The sequence below is a fragment of the Ahaetulla prasina genome, chromosome 1 (genome assembly GCF_028640845.1).
Source record: "Ahaetulla prasina isolate Xishuangbanna chromosome 1, ASM2864084v1, whole genome shotgun sequence".
NCBI lineage: Eukaryota > Metazoa > Chordata > Lepidosauria > Squamata > Colubridae > Ahaetulla > Ahaetulla prasina.
The window spans coordinates 363,956,389-363,976,113 of record NC_080539.1 but is presented as its reverse complement, the minus strand read 5'-3'; the positions used below and the strand labels follow the sequence as shown (position 1 = coordinate 363,976,113).

The following is a 19,725-nucleotide window of genomic DNA, read 5'->3' as shown; positions in this document are numbered from 1 at the left end:
GGTTGCTTCTTCCCTGAAGAACTAAAGCCACCTCTCCAGGATTCCCCAGGGAAAATTCAGAAGGGAGTGAAGGCATCGGATAACACACACACAAATACAAACGCACGCACAGACACACAGAGAGAGCGAGAGATGGCCTGAATTTTTCTTCTTTAACCCATGTGGCCTTGAACGATCGCACCATCCTGGACGAATTCTTGCAACAAGCTGGCTCAAAGGAGCCGTCCTGTCCTTATTTGCAGGTTTTTTTGATATCTTTAAGTCTGGATGCTTTAGCAAATGCAAGACATCCAAGCCGGTTCAACCTTGATGTAAATACTTTTTTTATCATATTCCCCCCGCCCCTCCAAGAGTTCAAAGCAAAACCCACATTCTCACACAAGTTGTACCTCTCAGTCTTTACATTGTATCAGAGGCAGTTTATCATGTTTCCTCCCCCCCCCCCTTTAATCATCTTATATAAAGGCCATTATTTTTATCAGCAGAAAAGTATTTGTTCCTTTAAATATTTATCACCTAAATTAATACCTTGAAGTATGTTGAAGGATCAGAGAAGCAGGCACAATTGAACGGGAGAAAAAAAATTCTTAAGGAGTGAAAGAATTTTGTAAAAGCTGTTAAAATAATCTGGGAAGGAAATTTTTTCAGAGACATTTTTTGTTTGTCGTTTAGTGGTTGCCTCCAATGCTTCATGAGAAGGCTAAGCTGATGGAACTCACTGCTACTAGATGTACTAATGGCCTTTTCCTTCCAATTTTAGATCGTTAGCCTCAAAGGTGCTTTTTCAGGAGACAACTGGACTTCCTTGTTTTTTCTTTTTCTTTTGAAGACATTTTGCTTCTCATCCAAGAAGCTTCAGCTCTGACAAGATAGTGACAGGTAAACTTCCAAGTGCTTCAATGACCCTCTAAAACAGGGGTCTCCAACCTTGGCAACTTATAAGCCTTGAGGACTTCAACTCCTAGAATTCCCCAGCTAGCTTTGCTGGCTGGGAAATTCTGGGAATTGAAGTTCTCCAGACTTAAAGTTGCCAAGGTTGGAGACCCCTGCTCTAAAAGGATGCAAATGATCAGCTCCCTGCAAGGAATATAAATTCTTCCATTCCCTACTAACTTGTCAGAGCTGAAGAAGTTTCTTGGAGAAGCAAAACATCTTCAAAAGAAAAAACAAGAAAAGTCCAGTTGCCTCCTAAAAAAGCACCTTCGAGACAGCCATGACCTGGATGACTGAGAATCTCTACAGACTTTTAAATCAAATTAGCAATCCTTTTTATCCAGAGGCTAAACTTCTTTCTTTTTTAATTTGGCCTCTGAGGATCTCAAGACAAAGGACAATGTATAACAAGGATGGTGAGCCTTTTAGGCACTGAGTCCCCAAACTGCGCCCGCGCATGCCCAAACTGAAAGGTGCACGCGTGCAAACATGCGGATGTGTGGATATTCATGAACGTGCACATGCATGGACATGCATGAATGTTTGCATGCATGGACATGACCAAGGGTGAAATGCTACCGGTTTGGCTGCGATGGCGGCGGGTGGTTCGGAGAACCAGTAGAGATGGCAGTGCAAGGCTCCGCCCTCTTGCCCGGGCATCATTACTTCCTGGTTTTAACCCGGAAGTAACCTGTTTTTTACCCTCTGCGCATACACAGAAGGGTTTGCGCATGCGCAGAGGGTCCAAGCGCACACATGGCATGCGGGGCACATGCACTTCTGAACCACTAGGGAAGGTAAGTAGATTTTTTATTATTATTATTATTTTATTATTTATTAAATTTTTAATTATTATTTCACCCCTGGACATGAGCAAACATGAGCATATGTGCACAGATGTGAGCATGCACGGATGTGCACGGATGTGAGACTGCACGGACATGCATGCATGTGCAGCATAGACCCAAAGACCAGCTGGCTGGCAGGAGACGGGGCATCCCAACACTGGCAGAGTGGCAAGAGGTAGGATCTTTTTCTTTCGGGAGCTTCTGTTTGGTCGTTTTCAGGGAAACAGAAGCTCACGAAAGAAACACCATGGAGATCTGACCTGGGGCGATGGCGCGTGTGCCAGCAGAGAGGGCTCTGCGTGCCACCTCTGGCACACGTGCCATAGGTTCGCCATCACAGATCTATAGTCTTCACGGGAAGAACAGCATAAAAAATTCCGTCCATTTTTTATGCACTGGGATGGTGGCAATGATAAAATAAATGCATTTGGCTGAGAAGGCATTCTAAGTTGGGAACTAGCTATGTGCCCTCAAGTAGCCACATCAGTTACACAGCAAATATCTCCACCCCTCCTAACCAAACGTCATGGTTGATTTTGTAGACCTCCCAACCCAAAAGTATTAAGGCCACTCAAAGATCAGCTATGGGTTAAGTGGACATTGGCAAGGGCCCTGCCTGCATTTTATTTTAAATGAATAGGGGGAAAGATAGCTTTTGTAACACATAAACCTTAGCCAATCAGATTTTAACCTAGCATAAAGGTAAAGATTCCCCTGGCACATACATGCTAGTTGTTGCCGACTCTAGGGGGCGGTGCTCATCTCCATTTCAAAGCCGAAGAGCCAGCACTGTCCGAAGACGTCTCCGTGGTCATGTGGCCGGCATGACTCAACACCAAAGGCGCACGGAACGCTGTTACCTTCCCACCAAAGGTGGTCCCTATTTTTTCTACTTGCATTTGTAGGAATTTAGCACCCACCCCCCTCCTAGAAGAATGAAATATTTTAGAAAATATTTAAAAAGGCAGAATATATTTCCCTGGATGAGAAATGGAGAAACATGTTTTAAAGACAAAGCAGCTCCCTGCAACTTCCTGCCACCCCCCACCTTTGTCAATGGGCCATCATCTGCATCATAATAGAACCCATCTAGCAACTGAAACTCACCACATGGCACCTGGGAAGATTACATCAGCCAGCAAGGCTAGCTAAGACCCCCACCCCCTGGGAGTCTGACAGCCAATCAGGGTACTCTTCTTGTGCCCCAGAAAGTTCAAAGCTCAGAAAAAGCATAAAACCAGGGAGCACACAGGATCTCATCCCTTTTCTGTTCAGGAACTCAAGCCATGTGATCCTGACCACCATTAAACCATCTTTCCAAGCAGCCTCCATGTTTCCAGTGTCTTTGTCCCCACTTGGAACTGAACCCAGATGGATATTTCTTCCAACACATTTTTACGTGCTTTTGAAACTGCCAGGTTGGCAGAAGCTGAGACAAGTAACAGGAGCTCACCCCGTTACACGGCAGCACTAGGGATTTGAATTGCTGAGTTGCCGACCTTTCAATCGACAAGCTCAATGTCCTAGCCCCTGAGCCACTGCGTCCCTTTTTTAACCTAGCATACTGGAGGGGAATCCAGGCTATGCTGGGATAAAATCTTAAAATATGGATCCCATTTGATAAGCTGTGGTGGTTAACCCTGGATTTGCAAACTATAGGAAGTAAGTCTTGATCATGCCTTGCTATTGAGAATCTCCCAATTAGGGCGGGAGATATGGCATTAATGAAATCCTTACCCTGGAACATGTTTCTCAACCTCAGCGGCATGTGGACTTCAACTCCCAGAATTCCCCAGTCTTCCTGGCTGGGGGCTTCTGGGAATTGAAGTTCACTTCTTAAAAGTTGCTGAAACATTATTTTTAAAGAATGTGAACAAATTGATGCACTTTTGGTCCAAACCAGCACGAATTTACAAATTGTGGCTTTTGATCGATTGTAGTTATTTTGGTGTGTGCACACGCAGTTATTGTTGTGTCGCAAAGTCGTGTCTGACCCATCGCGACCCCATGGACAACATTCCTCCTTCCTGTCCTCTACCATCCTCTGGAGCAGGGATCTCCAACCTTGGTCCCTTTAAAGCTGGCTGAGGAACTCTGGGAGTTGAAGTCCACAAGTCTTAAAGGGACCAAGGTTGGAGACCCCTGCTCTGGAGTCCATTTAAGTTCATGCCGACTGCTTCAGTGACTCCATCCAGCCACCTCATTCTCTGCTGTCCCGTTCTTCTTTTGCCCTCAATCTTTCCCAGCATCAGTCTCTTCTCTAGCGAGTCCTTCCTTCTCATTAGGTGGCCAAAGTATTTGAATTTATTGATTTGAGTATTTGATGCATACAGTAGTAGATTTATTTCACTGTCTAAAGTCAGCCAAGATCATCCTCGTCTCACAATCTCTGGAAGTTTATATACTACGCCTGCCATATTTCCACGATTCAGGCATTGCTCAGCTGTTGCATTCTTGGGGCTTTACCTTGTGAAGTTCTCAAGTGCACTGTGATTTTTCAAAATGGCAAGAAAATGATTTGATTCAATTTTAACTTTACTTTGTATGTATCATTTGGTGGTAGAGGTTGTGTGGTCATAAAATAATCAAGTTTCCAAGCGCTCATCAAAACCTTCATGAAGTTTCAGATTGTTCATTGACCTCCAAACATTTACCATATAAAAATGTTAATATTTTAATAGCATTACAAATAATAATAGAGACAAGGCTGGTCTCTTTAGCAGCTAACTATCCCGTCCTGGGTCAGTCTCAATATTTACTAACCTCTTGAATTATCCCCTTGACCCTTGTGGTCAATACTGACCTTTGGGGGGGGAACCTCACCATAAATGGGTGTAATCAATAATGATTGTTTATAGATTTCAAGATACAGTCCTTGTTTACAAGTTGGGCATTAAGGGAAATGGCCCTTCAGCAAACCACAATTATGTTTATTATCCTTAATTCAGTTTTCCTTTGCTTTCCCTACCTGCAAAAGTTGTAAATGTGAGCACTGATTGTAAGATTATTTTTTCATCACCATTGTAACTTCAGTAAGCCCCTAAACAAGGCGGTCGCTAAATTAGAACAACCTGTACCTCAATATCTTGAACCTCACTGTGCTTTTTCTGCAGCCACAAATTCCTTCTATGTGTAGTCCAGGGGTCTCCAACCTTGGTCCCTTTAAGACTTGTGGACTTTAACTCCCAGAGTTCCTCAGCTAGCTTTGCTGGCTGAGGGACTCTGGGAGTTGAAGTCCACAAGTCTTAAAGGGACAAAGGTTGGAGACCCCTGGTGTAGTCAACTTTTCCTTCCTACACTTAAATTTTCTATCTTATCCACCCATCCATCTATCCATCCATCCATTCCAGGCAGTCCCCAACTATTGGTTCCTGAACAAATTTTGCATTACGCCGACTTGAAAAATTACTTTTTCTTCATTTTCAGAATCATTTTTTGCTAACATAAAAAGGGATCACTTTGGCTAAGAGCCAATGAAAATATCAACTCATAGGGACAGCCATGAAAATCCACAAACAAATCCAAATACTAGGGATTTGTTACGGAAAGTATAAAAGACAACCTCTGGACTCTGTTTTAGAGAAGAACCTCACCCCTGCGTTACATTCACTCCAACTGAATTTGTGGAAACTGGTGCAACCAAATTACTCTGGAGAATATTGGGACTCGTGCCACCAGGAGTTAGTAAGGCAACCCTGTGGTTTTGTGGGTTTAATGTTTATATGATTGTGGTGTTAACTGCCGGGAATCCTTACTGATTACAGCAGTACCCAAAGCAAACTATAAACCTAAAAATCCAGCTGTGCTCTTCTAAGATTTCTGGCAACTGGTTTCCATGAAGCTTGAAGCTCCCTTCTGCATTTGATTAGCTCTGGGAACACATCTAAGGCTAATGGCAAGTCCAGTTAGGCAGAGAAGGAACCAGTATCTTGGCAATGATTTGTTTCCCACAAAGAACTATCCTAAAAAAGCAAACTCCAATGTAAAACAGATTCTTTTACTTAAAAGTAATCTAGAGCAGGGGTCACCAACCTTGGCAATTTTATGACTTGTGGACTTCAACTCCCAGAATTCCTCAGCCAGCGCATGCATGCATGCGCTGGCTGAGGAATTCTGGGAGTTGAAGTCCACAAGTCATAAAGTTGCCAAGGTTGGGAGACCCCTGCTCTAGAGCAGCATTTCTCAAACTTAGCAACTTTAAAAGATGTGTGGACTTCCAATTTCCAGAATTCTCCAGAATGCTAGCATGGGGAATTCTGGGAGTTGAAGTCCACAAGTCGTAAAGTTGCCAAGGTTGAGAAACAGTTCTCCAGAGATGAATGTTTTAAGATTAATATTTCTTCTTCGTTAGAAGAATTGGAGGGTGTTTTTTGTTTTTTTTAATGAAGCCACAAAATTCTGAATTGAAGTCACGGACGTATTTAAAAAGTACACAAGGAAAGAAACGAGACAAGATCAACCGGTGGCCTTTTTAAAAAAAATGGTGCCAGGGAAAGACAGGAAGTGTTCCCAAAGAGAGGACTTTTCAACTGGTAGGGGGTGGTGGGGGAATGCTCCCTGGTCCTTCCGTAGGGAGAGGGGGTCTCAGCATCGGGGGCATAGGAGCGGGAGGAGGGACGCCAGGGGCTGGGGCAACTGAGGTGGACCTGGGGCAAGGGTCCGGTCGGGGAGGCATGGGAGGCATAGCCATGCCCCCAGGAGGAGGGGGTGGGAGAGAATCCGGGAGGGGTGGCCGGGGGGGCAGGCCATTCATGAGGGGGGGTGGAGGAGGCCGCTTCACGGTAGCTGGAGGTGGGATACTTTGAGGAGCAGGTGGCTTCTCCATCTTGAAATGGAACTGAAGGAAGAACTAAAAGGGGGGAAAAAAGAGGGGGGGGAAAAAAGAGAACATTAGATTTTATTTGACTGCAAGGATCCAGTTAGATCTTCACAAAGGATTCCTCAAAACCAGAACTGGGGAGTAAACTTCCACCGAAGCTTTCTTGAGCTCATCCGATCAATGCAATCCGAGTCACAAAGTTCCTAGCTGGCTGGAAACAATTCTGCCACCCCAACTAGATTGGGCCGATCCAAGTTATGCAAAAGATAGGAGGCAGAAATATCTATAGTTTTATAAATTTCGGTTTAGAGACTAGAAGTTCGTCTCCAGCTTCCAAAGAATCCGGCCTGCCCCTCCCAACATCTAGGATTAAAAAGACTGTTATCCAACTAGGGGATCTTTACTTTTCTAATAACGATGCTGATTTAAGCTTTCTGATCCTGGCTTACAATTCCTGTCAACAGTGAAAGACGGTTGCTTTTTAAAATGAGTTTCCAAAGCTCCCCTCGACAAGGATGGCTGGCGGCTTTTAACCTCTTAAACCAGGGGTCTCCAACCTTGGCCACTTGAGGACTTCAACTCCCAGAGCCAGAGCTTTGCTGGCTGAGGAATTCTGGGAGTTGAAGTCCACAAGTCTTAAAGTGGCCAAGGTTGGAGACCCCTGTCTTAAACCATTTTACCTGTTTTGTTTCTCGGTTCCAGTGAGTCCAGAATTTGCCTTCAGCTTTGTCAATCTCTCTACTGGGCACCTGCAGAAGAGGAAGGGAAAGGGGTTAGGAGTGGTGCCAAGCCTTTGCATCACAGGACATCAAAGGCTGGACTCGGCAGCTTAGGAAAGAAGGCAGCCAGCTTGTTCAAAGTGATAATAACAGAAGGGTGGGGGAGAAACCCTCTCTTTTTTCCCTATCAAGGCCAAGATAAAAGAGTCGAAGATGCTTTGATCTTTGCATCAACCGAAAGGAGGAAAAGCAAGCGGAGAGAAACATCTGCCGCTATCTAGTATTGAACTCTCAACCTTCCGAATGGGAAACAAGCGTTTCGCCACTAGGCCACACACACGCCCCACCACATTTTGTGTCGGATAACTCATGTGCTGCAAACTATCAATCCTGACAGCCCAAGTGCAACATCCAATCTTTGGCTATATCCGATATGCAGCAGTAGCCGGTTCGTGTCAATTGAAAGAAACTAATACTATCTCTCATTCGATCCATCGAATACCGTACTTTCTGGAGTATAAGACATACTTTCCCCCCTCCCTAAAAGAGGGTAGAAATGTTGGTGCGTCTTAAACACCGAATACAGCTATTTTTGGCCTCCTGAAGCCTCGCCCCACATGTCCCGTTTTTGCCAAAAAGAAGGCCTGTTTTTCACAAAAATGGGGCGTGCAGAGGGTTTGGGAGGCCTGCAGAGTGCTCCTGGGGGCTGGGGAGGGCAAAAATGGCCTGGGGGGTTTGGGAGGCCAAAAATGGGCCCATTTTGCCCTCCACAGCCCCCAGGAGCACTCTGCAGGCATCCCAAACCCTCTGCTCATCCCGTTTTTGCGAGAAACAGCCTCGTTTTTGGCCTCCCAAACCCCCCAAGCATTGTGTTTTTGACCTCCCCAGCACTCTGCAGGCCTCTCAAATCCTCTGCCCATCCCGAAAAACAGGACATGCAGAGGGGTTTGGGAGGCCTGCAAATTGCTCCTGGGGGTTGAGGAGGGCAAAAACTTTTTCTTTCTTGTTTAACCTCTTCGAAATCTTGGTGCATCTTATAGTCTGAAAAATACGGTACTCAGGAAATGTCTCATTGACACTGGGCAACCAACCAACCAGGGAAGCTTGAGAATCAAATTCAGCTTTCAGGATTTGATCTCCCGATACAAATTGTTCAACACAAACAGAAATTCTAGAACAATTAAGATTTATTTCCATTGCAAAGTTCAATAGAAACCCTAATCTTAGTTCTCTGTTTCCTATCATTCCCCTTTCTTCCCTTTACCAAACTGAAAGCCCTCAAACCAAATCCCTTTCCAGGAAGCACTTAAAATTCCCACAACTAAACCTACCCTTTTTGTACGTCCCAAGAACCTCACAAAAAGAGGCCAGGCTGGGGCATTACCTTGAAAGCGATGGTCTCGTAGGGTTCTGCTGCCATCAAAAGGTACTGCCAACGCCGGTCGGGAGGCTCAATTCTCTGCTCGTACGCCGACATAAAGCGGTGCCTCGGCATGATACTTTCAGCGATCTCTGGGTAATCGATCTGTGTGGTGCAGAGCCAGAAGAATGAGAAGATGGAAGGACCATTTAAATCCAACAAATCCAACTGCCTGCTCACATGGATAACAGCCGGGGATAAAAAGAAGGGGAGGGACAGAAAGGGCAGGCCTGTTCTATGCTCAGTTTCACAAATTGATACTCAATAGTTGGGATGTTATTGCTGTTGTTAGTTGCGAAGTTATATCCAACCCATCACGACCCCATGGACAACATTCCTCCAGGCCTTCCTGTCCTCTACCATCCTCTAGAGTCCATTTAAGCTCATGCCTACTGCTTCAGTGACTCCATCCAGCCACCTCGTTCTCTGTCGTCCCCTTCTTCTTTTGCCCTCAATCTTTCCCAGCATTAGGCTCTTCTCCAGTGAGTCCTTCCTTCTCATTAGGTGGCCAAAGTATTTCAGTTTCATCTTCAGGATCTGGCCTTCTAAAGAGCAGTCAGGGTTGATCTCCTCTAGGACTGACTTGTTTGTTCGCCTTGCAGTCCAAGGGACTCGCAGGAATCTTCTCCAGCACCAGAGTTCAAAGGCCTCGATTCTTTGGCGCTCAGCCTTTCTTATGGTCCAACCTTCACAGCCATACATTGCAACTGGGAAAACCATAGCATTGACTATATGCACTTTTGTTGGCAGGGTGATGTCTCTGGTTTTTAGTATGCTGTCTAGATTTGTCATAGCTTTCCTCCCCAGGAGCAAGCATCTTTTAATTTCCTGGCTGCAGTCCCCATCTAGGGTGATCATGGAACCCAGAAAAAATAGAATAGAATAGAATAGAATTTTATTGGCCAAGTGTGATTGGACACACAAGGAATTTGTCTTGTCTTCATCAAGGTACAACATTTACAACACAATTGATGGTCAGTATATCAATATAAATCATAAGGATTGCCAGCAACAAGTTACAATCATACAGTCATAAGTGGAAAGAGATTGGTGATGGGAACTATGAGAAGATTAATAGTAGTGCAGATTCAGTAAATAGTCTGACAGTGTTGATGGAATTATTTGTTTAGCAGAGTGATGGCCTTCGGGAAAAAACTGTTCTTGTGTCTAGTTGTTCTGGTGTGCAGTGCTCTATAGCGTCGTTTTGAGGGTAGGAGTTGAAACAGTTTATGTCCAGGATGCGAGGGGTCTGTAAATATTTTCACGGCCCTCTTCTTGATTTGTGCAGTATACAGGTCCTCAATGGAAGGCAGGTTGGTAGCAATTTTTTTTTCTGCAGTTCTAATTATCCTCTGAAGTCTGTGTTTTTCTTGTTGGGTTGCAGAACCGAACCAGTCAGTTATAGAGGTGCAAATGACAGACTCAATAATTCCTCTGTAGAACTGAATCAGCAGCTCCTTGGGCAGTTTACTTACTGAGTTGGCGCAGAAAGAACATTCTTTGTTGTCCTTTTTTAATGATGTTTTTGATGTTGGCTGTCCATTTTAGATCTTGCGATATGATAGAACCTAGAAATTTAAAGGTTTCTACAGTTGATACTGTGTTGTCTAGTATTGTGAGAGGTGGAAGTATGGGAGGGTTTCTCCTAAAGTCTACCACCATTTCTACGGTTTTGAGTGTGTTCAGTTCCAGATAAAATCTGTCACTACTTTCATTTCTTCCCCATCTATCTGCCAGGAGTTGAGAGGTTTGGATGCTATGATCTTAGTTTTCTTAATGTTGAGTTTCAAGCCAACTTTTGCACTCTCCTTCTTCACCCTCATCTAGAGGCTCTTTAGTTCCTCTTCAATTGGGGTACCAATAGGAAAAAATATTCGTAGCTCAGGCCTGAATTGTGGGGTCCCTGGTGATCACTGAGCTTGGCTGTTCTCCTGCACGACAGACAAAAATTCATACAGGAGAACCACCAAGTTCAGAGAGCACCTGGGACCCCAAAAGTTGGGTTTTTTCCACCGGTCCAAACTCACGTATTGAACCTATTTTTTTTTAAAAAAAATACAGGTATTCCTCAATTTATGACCATGATGGGAGACTGCCCATCGTTAAGTCGTGACGGTCGTAAAACGGGTCGGTCACATGACAGGCCAGATTGTACCACCTTTTTTTTTTTGCGGCAGCTAAGTGAGCGCTGCAGTTGTTGAGCGAACCGAGGGTGAACCAGAAGTAAACGCCAGCTTTTGGCAAAACCATCGTAAACTTAAGCCATGTCCCCATGGAATGCTGCGAATGGCTGCAAATGCCTGAAGTCGACCCAAGATGTATGTCATTAACTTCACTTCATCGCTAAGCAACTGGGCTGTAAGTTGAGGACTACCTGAAGGTAATTTTTATTAACGAAATTAAAGGAAGTTAGATGCGTTTTACCTGGAAAAGGAGGCTCTGCTGGCCTGTTTCTGGGTCCCTCTGCTTGGTTACTGAAAGGAAGCGTAAAAGAGAAAGAGTGGGCTAAGCAGGGGTTTGCGACAGGATCCTTTATTTCATCAGCTTTGGGCTCCAGGAGCTCGGAATCAAATCTCCTATTGAATGTCCCATTCAACAAACTACGAAGCGGTAGCGATAGCACTCAAGACTTATATACCGCTTCACGGTGCTTTACAGCCCTCCCTAAGCTGTTTACAGTGTCAGCACGTTGCCCCCAACTATCTGGGTCCACCTCGGAAGGACGGAAGACTGAGTCAACCTTGAGCTGGTCAGGATCAAACTCCTGGAGCGAGCAGTGGGTCAGCCTGCGGTATTGCATTCTAACCACTAAGCCACCACGGATCTTCTGAATACGAATATGAATTCGTTATGAATAGGAAGGGTGCTTCAAGCACACTGGAAAGCCAAAAGGGTTGGAAAAAAAAACCCCAACCATTTCAAACTCAACTGTTTCCAAAGGAACACTGCAGAATATTTCGCTCTCCCTGTCTGTCTGCCTGTCGTACACTACCTATCTCACCAGAGATTAGGTAGTTTATAAACACTGGATAACATTCAGAATAAAACATTAAAACAATAAAGAAAGATTTTAAATTTAAAACAGGATTAAAATAAAACTAAGCAGGATGGAGAGGGGGGGTGTTCTGTACTCCATTACCTATCTGCAACATGTCACGCTCTCAGTAGGGCCCGAGGCTAGTTAGCACAGCCATGTCTTCAAGGCCTTTCAGAAAGTCGAAAGGACCGGGGGAGGGAGATGTTCCAGAGCAGGGGTTTCCGACCTTGGCAACTTTAAGACTTGTGGACTTCAACTCCCAGAATTCCTCAGCCAGCTTTGCTGGCTGAGGGATTCTGGGAGTTGAAGTCCACAAGTCTTAAAGTTGCCAAGGTTGGAGACCTCTGTTCCAGAGGGCATGAGCCAAGGCAGAAAAAGCTCTTCTGGCCCATCCAAGCCAAACTCCCTCACCTCACAGAATCTGCAGCATGTCCTTTCTGCTGGCACGAGTCGGGTGGGCTAATCTCATCAGGTAGCCCGGAGCCATGCCTACCTTTGTAACCTGGCCGGCCGATTTTCACAAATTTCTTCACTTCTACCTTCACCTTTTCTGGAGCAGGCTGAGCTGGGGCCTCTTTGGCTTCTTTGGCAGCCCGTCGAGCTCTGTAAATGAAAAGGAAGGGGAAGGCAGTTATCAAACTAGTCTCAGAAAAGGGGGGGATGGCTGGATTTCTTTTACAGAGTTCTCCACCATTGGGGAGGGAACAATAAATGTTTAAGCACCTGTGCCTAAGGCCTTTAAAATTATTCCTGCACAAGTCATGCCGTGGTCGGGTCCCAACCCCACTCTGTCAGCTTTTTCCAGCTGACAAGCTCAGCATCTTTAACTGCTCAGTCACCGTGCCCTCTTGAAAAAAACACACCAGTCTAGTATAAATCCAAATGGTCATGTAAAGGTCAATTTATATGGACCCCACCACTTTATTAGCAACACTTGGGAGACCTATCTGTCTATAGAAATATCCGAGGCGGCTTAGAATAATTGCAGAATAACAAGAAGCAACCTGCGCTTTGGCTTGGTTCTCATTCCTTATAAACAAAACTGTCCAATTTGCTTTCAACTGTACTTACTAGGGATGCTTCTGAGATCAAAGAAACTTTCGTGCAAAGCTTAACTGTGAAACTGGCCTTCAACTGGAGCTTTCAGACAATGCACTCGCACCCACGTAGACATAGAGGCACAATCTTGGGAAAAATCAGACACATTGTCCCTATAGCCAAACCCTCAGGAGGACTCCTGAGACAAGTTTCTTATCAGGTGGAGGAAGGCTGACGGATGTCACAAAAAATGCTACATCCCAGACTGCCCCAAAGCTACAGAAAGACAATTGTGTCTTTGTAACCGGCAGATTTTTAGCCGATTCCCAAGATGCTCTTTGCTCTTGCAAAGGCCTATGCAAAGATAGGGGAAGAGGGGGAACGGTTTAGATAAAATAAAGAAAAGAGGTGCTTACGATTAGCAACTTACAAGTTGGTCTGATGTTTTTTCCCCTGGGTGTGCGCCAAGTAGCTTCCCTGTGGGATAAGAAGAAAGGGTGGGTGAAATTAGTTAAATTCTAGGTCAGGCCTGGCTGTCCCAAGGATAGACGGAGCTGGGAGGGAAGCAGTAACATCAAGCAGCCTCCAATCTCCAGCGCAGCTTTAACTCTGCACTGTCAAGGGGCCAAACTCCTCTCCACAGTGTTTTTTAAAAGGTTTTAATTCAATGGGCTGCTGGGTTAATTCAACTGAACGCTTTCTGCTCTTTGTTGGCAGCCATTTTCAGAGTTTTAGATGGGGGTCTTTCTTTGCCTTTTCTCTGGAAATGCCAGATGTTATAAATCTTTTATATGGAAAGGAAACATTCTGCTATTCGGCTAAACCTTTTCTATAGATAAAGAGAAGCTGACTTGAGACAATATACTAGAAATGAGTGAACAAAATATAATTCCTGTTGACATCACATGTACTGCAAAAACAAACAATGTTGTTGTTATTATTTGCGAAGTTGTGTCTGACCCATCACGACCCCATGGACAACGTTCCTCCAGGCCTTCCTGTCCTCTACCATCCTCTGGAGTCCATTTAAACTCATGCCTACTACTTCAGTGACTCCATCCAGCCATCTCCTTCTCTGTCGTCCCATTCTTTTTTGCCCTCAATCTTTCCCAGCATTAGGCTCTTCTCCAGTGAGTCCTTCCTTCTCATTAGGTGGCCAAAGTATTTCAGTTTCATCTTCAGGATCTGGCCTTCTAAAGAGCAGTCAGAGTTGATCTCCTCTAGACTGACTTGCTTGTTCGCCTTGCAGTCCAAGGGACTCCCATGAGTCTTCTCCAGCACCAGAGTTCAAAGGCCTCGATTCTTTGGTGCTCAGCCTTCCTTATGGTCCAACTTTCACAGCCATACATTGCAACTGGAAAAACCATAGCCTTGACTATACGAACTTTTGTTGGCAGGGTGATGTCTCTGCTTTTTAGGACGCTGCCTAGATTTACCATAGCTTTCCTCCCCAGGAGCATAGTATAGTTTATTTATTTTATTTATTTATTTATTTTGTCACAACAATATATGTAGGTATCATACAAAAAGATTATATAGTATATAAACACATATATGAGTATATATAAGGAGGTATAAGCATATATATAGGAAGAAGAAAGTATGGGTTAATATGATGGTCTGGTTCTCACATTGAGCTAAGAGCATTGCTGGGTTCTCACCTGCCAAACCACCTGTAAACAATACGGTTCCCAACCTGTTATAGCCAATTGTGGGAACCCAGGCTAATAGTCTGGTTTCTGTGATTCTGAGGAAGGGTTCCTTTTAAACAGATTTGGAGAAAGGTGCTTAATATCCATTCAGAGATGTTATCCTTTATTTATTATGCACCATCAAAACAAAACAAGATTCAAAACATTTTGCACAACAATCAACAAATGCATCCATAAGAGTTAAAATGTAAATTAAATAACTAATCAAGGTTATTAACAATGCAAGGATAAATAACATAAAGAGAGCCAGAGTGGTTTCATGGTTAACACACCAGACTAGAAAGTGGGAGACTGCGAATTCAAATCCTGTTTTGGCCATAAAAGCCAGATGGGTAACATTGGGCCAGTCACTCTTCTCTCAACCCATCCTGCCTCACGGGGTCGTTGTTATAAAGAAAACAGGAGGAGGAAGATGTGTGGGATATTTTTTCCATCTCAGGTTGTTTGCAAAAAAAGTAAAGGTGGGATATAAATAAATTTATTTATTTATAAATGAATAAAATAAAGAATTAGCACAGCCAAATAAAATACTGTACTTTTTGGAGTATAAGACACACTTCTTCTCCCACTAAAAGAGGGTGGAAATGTTGGTGCATCTTATACACAGAACACAGCCATTTTTGGCCTCCTGAAACCCCAACTCGTGTGTCCTATTTTCACCAAAAACAGGCATGTTTTTCACAAAAACAGGATGTGCAGAGGGTTTGGGAAGCCAAAAACGGGCCCATTTTTCGCAAAAACGGAATGCACAGATGGTTTGAGAGGCCTGCAGAGTGCTTCTGGGGGCTGGGGACGGCAAAAAAGTGACGCCTAGAGGATTTGGGAAGGCCAAAACCGATTTGTTTTCTTGTTTCTCTTCGAAATCTTGGTGCGTCTTATACTCCGGTGCGTCTTATAGTCCGAAAAATACGATAATTAAACCAATCAGTAGTTTTTAGAATGTTAGAAAGATTGCAAGCAAGATTCAATTTTCCAGAAATACTTGTGCTGAAGTTGCGGCATTTGCAAGAACGTATTGCTATTTGACACCATTCCTTAGTGGACAAAGTGCATTTGCAAAAATAAGTCCTCACCTCATTGTTGTGCAGCGTCAGACAAAGTTTGCATTCATAAGACCCCAAGTGATTTTTCATAAAATAGGGATCCTGTTGGGAACAAAAATAAGGGTTAAGCCTCAGTTTAGGCAATACAGAAAGTAAACGTGTACCACACCCAGGTGTAGACTTCACACAAGTTATGAGACAGCCAGTTTGGGGTAATGGTTTAGGTTCCAGGTTAGGAACCAGGACACCGTAAGTATTACTCCTGCCCTGGGCAGCAAGCCAATCAGTTGACCTTGAGCCAATTATTTTGTCTCAACGCTGATGACAATGGCAAACCATTTCCACATTTTTTCCCCAAGGAAATTGCAGAAACTTGTCCAGGAAGTCATCAGAAATCAATGCTGACTTAAAAGGCACAAAACCAAACCAAACCAAACCAAACCAAACCAAACCAAACCAAACCAAACCAAACCAAACCAACCACTACAGATGATTTCTGGAAGTGAACTAAAATCTAGTGCCCCAATTGTGACTTCCTCCCGCATGTAATTTTTTTTTTACATCCAAATTGCTTTTATGGTATTTTTGAAAAGAAAAATGATGCATATACATGGAAAGATGCATAGATCCAACGGTTATGTTTAATTTAGTATATACTTTCATTACTAGCCCTGTGCTGTCTGTTTTAATTGATAACTACTAATCAAAGAGAGGCTCTTCCCAAGCTTGCTACCTCAAAATGCTGTATCTGAGGATTTCTGGGTGTCCCCAGAAAAGACACTTTGGATTGATGTGCTTCAGAGCAGTTTTAATGGAAGAGTTAAGCCGCGAATCATTGGTGGATTGCTACTGGTTCGCCCCGGATCAGGCGAACCAGTAGCGGTGGTGGCAGGAGGCTCCACCCACCCATCCGGATGCTTCTGCGCACGTGTCTGCGAGCAAGTGTGCGCCCATGGGCAAACCGGTAGCGATGGGATTTGCAATCCACTACTGCCTTGAATGTTTGAGATATGAATGCCATTTTTCAGATTTGAGGATTAAACTAGAGATAGGCTGTTGAAAAATATGTGTTCTGTCTTAAGCAGGCCGTTCTTTATTAAGTGTACACACTGCTTTTCCTCCAGTTCATTGTGGGATGCACCACACTTTTCCCCTTTAATTTGATCCTTGCAAACAGCTGGCGAGATTAAGAGTGTAGGGCAAAAGTCATGCAGTGGACTCTTGTGGCAGAGGATGGACCTGCAGCTGGTCTTCTTAGCCTGAGTGCAACACCTTAACAGTTGAATGATGGTGGCTATGGGCCAATAGATTAATCAGTCCTTTATTTCATCATTACGTTATACTTATTCACCACACAACAAAAAGGTAGAAGCTCACCTTATTGATATCTATTGTTTCCAAGGCTAGTTGCCTCAGCCTCTCTCTGCGGTCCCTGTTGCTTTCTGAGGCTGAGGCAACACCTCCACTCCCAGTTTTTCCACCTGGACGGTGCTGAAAATCCATGACTGAAGTCTTTGTGCTTCAAAATGCTGGGAATCAGAGACAAGAGAAAGAGAGGAGAAAATTAAGTTGGTGTACTTGAATGGTGGTAAGCGTAGGATTATCTATATTGTTTTACACTGTGACCTGCCCAAAGTCACATTAGATTCAGGTACTGCCTAAATGGTCTCGGTCTTAATATATCCTGAGAAAACATGGAAAATCTGCACAAAAATCAAAAGAGGTATAATCACGTGAGAGTAAGCATTGTATCTCAACTAATACAAAAAGGAATCCCTGCAGATTTTACTCTGCTAGTTGTAGTCAACTTTAAGGAGTGGTGCACATCTCCACTTCAAGGTCATTGAGCCAGCGCTGTCCAGTCATGTGGCCAGCATGACATCATGGAGCACGGATACCTTCCCACTGAAATGGTACCTATTTATCTACTTGCATCTGCATGCTAATTGCTAGGTTGGCAAGAGCTGAGGCGAAAACGGGAATTCACCCTTTTACGTGACACTTGGGTCTCGAACCTGGGCTGTTGACAAGACCAGCACCTTACCACCGAGTGGTTGTGCCATCCATTTCAATTGTTACAAAAAACATTGTTTAGACAAACAGAAAGGCAGAAACCATAAAAAATGAAAACCAGTTTTAATAACAAGGTTTCCTAATAGAGTGGAATGTTGTCATTCTAAAACAAAAACAATGTTCCTTTACTAGGACATTAACATGACATCTGAGGAGCTTAACATAAGTGAGAAGGCAAGTCTTTTGGTGTAGGTGACCATGATGAATCCATATATAATGAATAATCCAATTAATAATCATATTCAGAATTAAGAGCACAAAAGAAAAATGCTGCACTAGCCAACTTCAATAGCCTATAGGGCAGGGGTGTCAAAGTCAGTTTCATTGAGGGCCGCATCAGGGTTGTGTATGACCTGGGGGGGGGAGCGTGACCAGCTTGATGTCACTCGGGGTGCCTGTGGTGGCCCGAGCGCTCTGCCAGTGAAAACGGGTTCCCAGGCCCCGTTTTCACTGGCAGAGGGTTGCAGGAGACTGTGGCAGCCGAAAACAGAGCCTGGGAGCCCATTTTCGCTGGCAGAAGCACCTCGGGCCAGTCCTTTGCTGTTTCCAGGGCGGCCCCGCAGGCCAGATCTAAGTATCCCATGGGCCGTATCCCCTGGGCCTTGAGTTTGACACCCTTGCTGCAGGGAAACGAACTCCAAATTCACACATTACAACCTGTTGCAGGGTCCAAACTGGGTCGGTCACCAGGATCACAGATTTTGTCTGAAGATGGACTCCAGCACAAGTTTTAAAGCTCAGAAGACAAAACCTCTGGTCCCAATGACTGACTCAGATTGGATCCTGCAACATTATCCTGGAACACAAATATTCACTTCCATTCATGACTACAATCTGTCTCTAAGATGAAAAAGCTGACCTTTTCCCATCTTCTTAAGTCTTTTTTATCTTTTATAGTCTTGCTCCATTTACAAATCATCCTGGCCCCCTTTCTCCTGCCATGCAATAACGCTCCTTTCCACTCTGGCTACAGTGTTTCCAACTCCTCGCCCTATTAACTGTCATTCATTATCGCCCCCCTCCCTTTTCCATCATTATAGATAATCCTCAACTTATGACCGTAATTGAGTCCAAAATTTCAGTTGCTAAGCAAGACACGTTAAGTGAGTTTTGCTCCAATTTACAACTTTTCTTGCCTGAGTTGTCAAGCAAATCACTGGAGTTATTAAGTTAGTAACCCAGTAGGTTAAGTCAACCTGGCTTCCCCATTGACTTTGCTTGTCAGAAGGATGCAAAAGATGATCACATGACACAGCAACCGTTATAAATAGGAGTCGGTTGACAAGCATCTGAATTTTGATCAGGTGAACACGGGGATGCTGCAATGGTTGCAAGTGTTGAAAACTGGTCATAAAGTCACTTTTTTCAGAGCCTTTGTAACTTTGGATGGTCACTAAATGAAGTGTTGTAAGTCAAGGACTACCTGTACAAGCTTGTACAAAGTCTTCCTTCCTCCAAAGCAGAGCATTTCCTCTATTGCCCCCATTCCCACGACTGGCTGAGCCGCACTAAGTTTGGGGGCCTGTTTTCTCCTCCCAGCAGTCCTGCTGCTCCCACTTCAGTCTAACCACCATTTAGTTAAGCCTGACCAGGTGGCTCAGTGGCTAAAGACACTGAGCTCGTCGATCAGAGAGGTCGGCAGTTCAGCGGTTCGAATCCCTAGTAAAGGTCTCCTGTGTGGGCATTATGTTTACACTAGGTTGGACTAGATGACCTCCAAGGTCCCTTCCAACTCTGTTCCTGTTAAGTTATACCCTCCCGCATGTTTCTCATCCCCGGTTTAATTCCCCATAATGGCCTCTGAGTTCTGCCCTGACCTCAAGGCTGGCTGGCTCTCTCTCCCTCTTGCCTCACCCGTGCCGTTTCGCCTCCCTCTCGCTTCATCAGCCGCCCGAACGACCAAGGCCTTCTTTACCGCGTCGCCTTATTACCGCTGGAAGTAACTAGGCCAATAGCGCTTAAAGAGCTTTCACTTCCGGATTAGATCACTGTCGGCCCGGATAGTCTCCCGGAAGTATATCAAGGGGAGGGCCGAAGAAGAGGGGAAACTTCCTAGGCGTCCGCTCTAGGAATGGAAGGTGAT

At 44.4% G+C, this 19,725-nt stretch overlaps 1 protein-coding gene across 2 annotated transcripts; it reads right to left on the bottom strand.

Moving 5' to 3' along the window:
- Positions 1-6,177: 6,177 nt before the first annotated feature.
- On the bottom strand, positions 6,178-19,652 carry SF3A2 (splicing factor 3a subunit 2). Of its 2 annotated transcripts, none has more exons than XM_058163409.1 (9): positions 19,497-19,652; positions 16,947-17,098; positions 15,600-15,671; positions 13,245-13,291; positions 12,270-12,379; positions 11,164-11,213; positions 8,704-8,844; positions 7,281-7,349; positions 6,178-6,630 (listed from the first exon to the last, which is right to left on the bottom strand). In XM_058163409.1, the coding sequence occupies exons 2-9, from the start codon at positions 17,070-17,072 to the stop codon at positions 6,307-6,309; spliced, it is 939 nt and encodes a 312-aa protein (XP_058019392.1). In that variant the 5' UTR covers positions 17,073-17,098; positions 19,497-19,652; the 3' UTR covers positions 6,178-6,306. The 2 variants fall into 2 exon arrangements, with proteins under 2 accessions (XP_058019392.1, XP_058019393.1); XM_058163410.1 differs by having other exon boundaries at positions 19,460-19,600.
- Positions 19,653-19,725: the final 73 nt, after the last annotated feature.

Coding starts and splice junctions, on each gene's coding strand:
- SF3A2 (XM_058163409.1), bottom strand. CDS start 17,072: ATGGATTTTCAGCACCGTCCAGGTGGAAAAACTGGGAGTGGAGGTGTT. Junction 11,214..12,269: donor CGGCCGGCCAGGTTACAAAG/GTAGGCATGGCT, acceptor GCTTCCTTTCAG/TAACCAAGCAGAGGGACCCA. Junction 6,631..7,280: donor GGAACCGAGAAACAAAACAG/GTAAAATGGTTT, acceptor CCCCCCTTTTAG/TTCTTCCTTCAGTTCCATTT.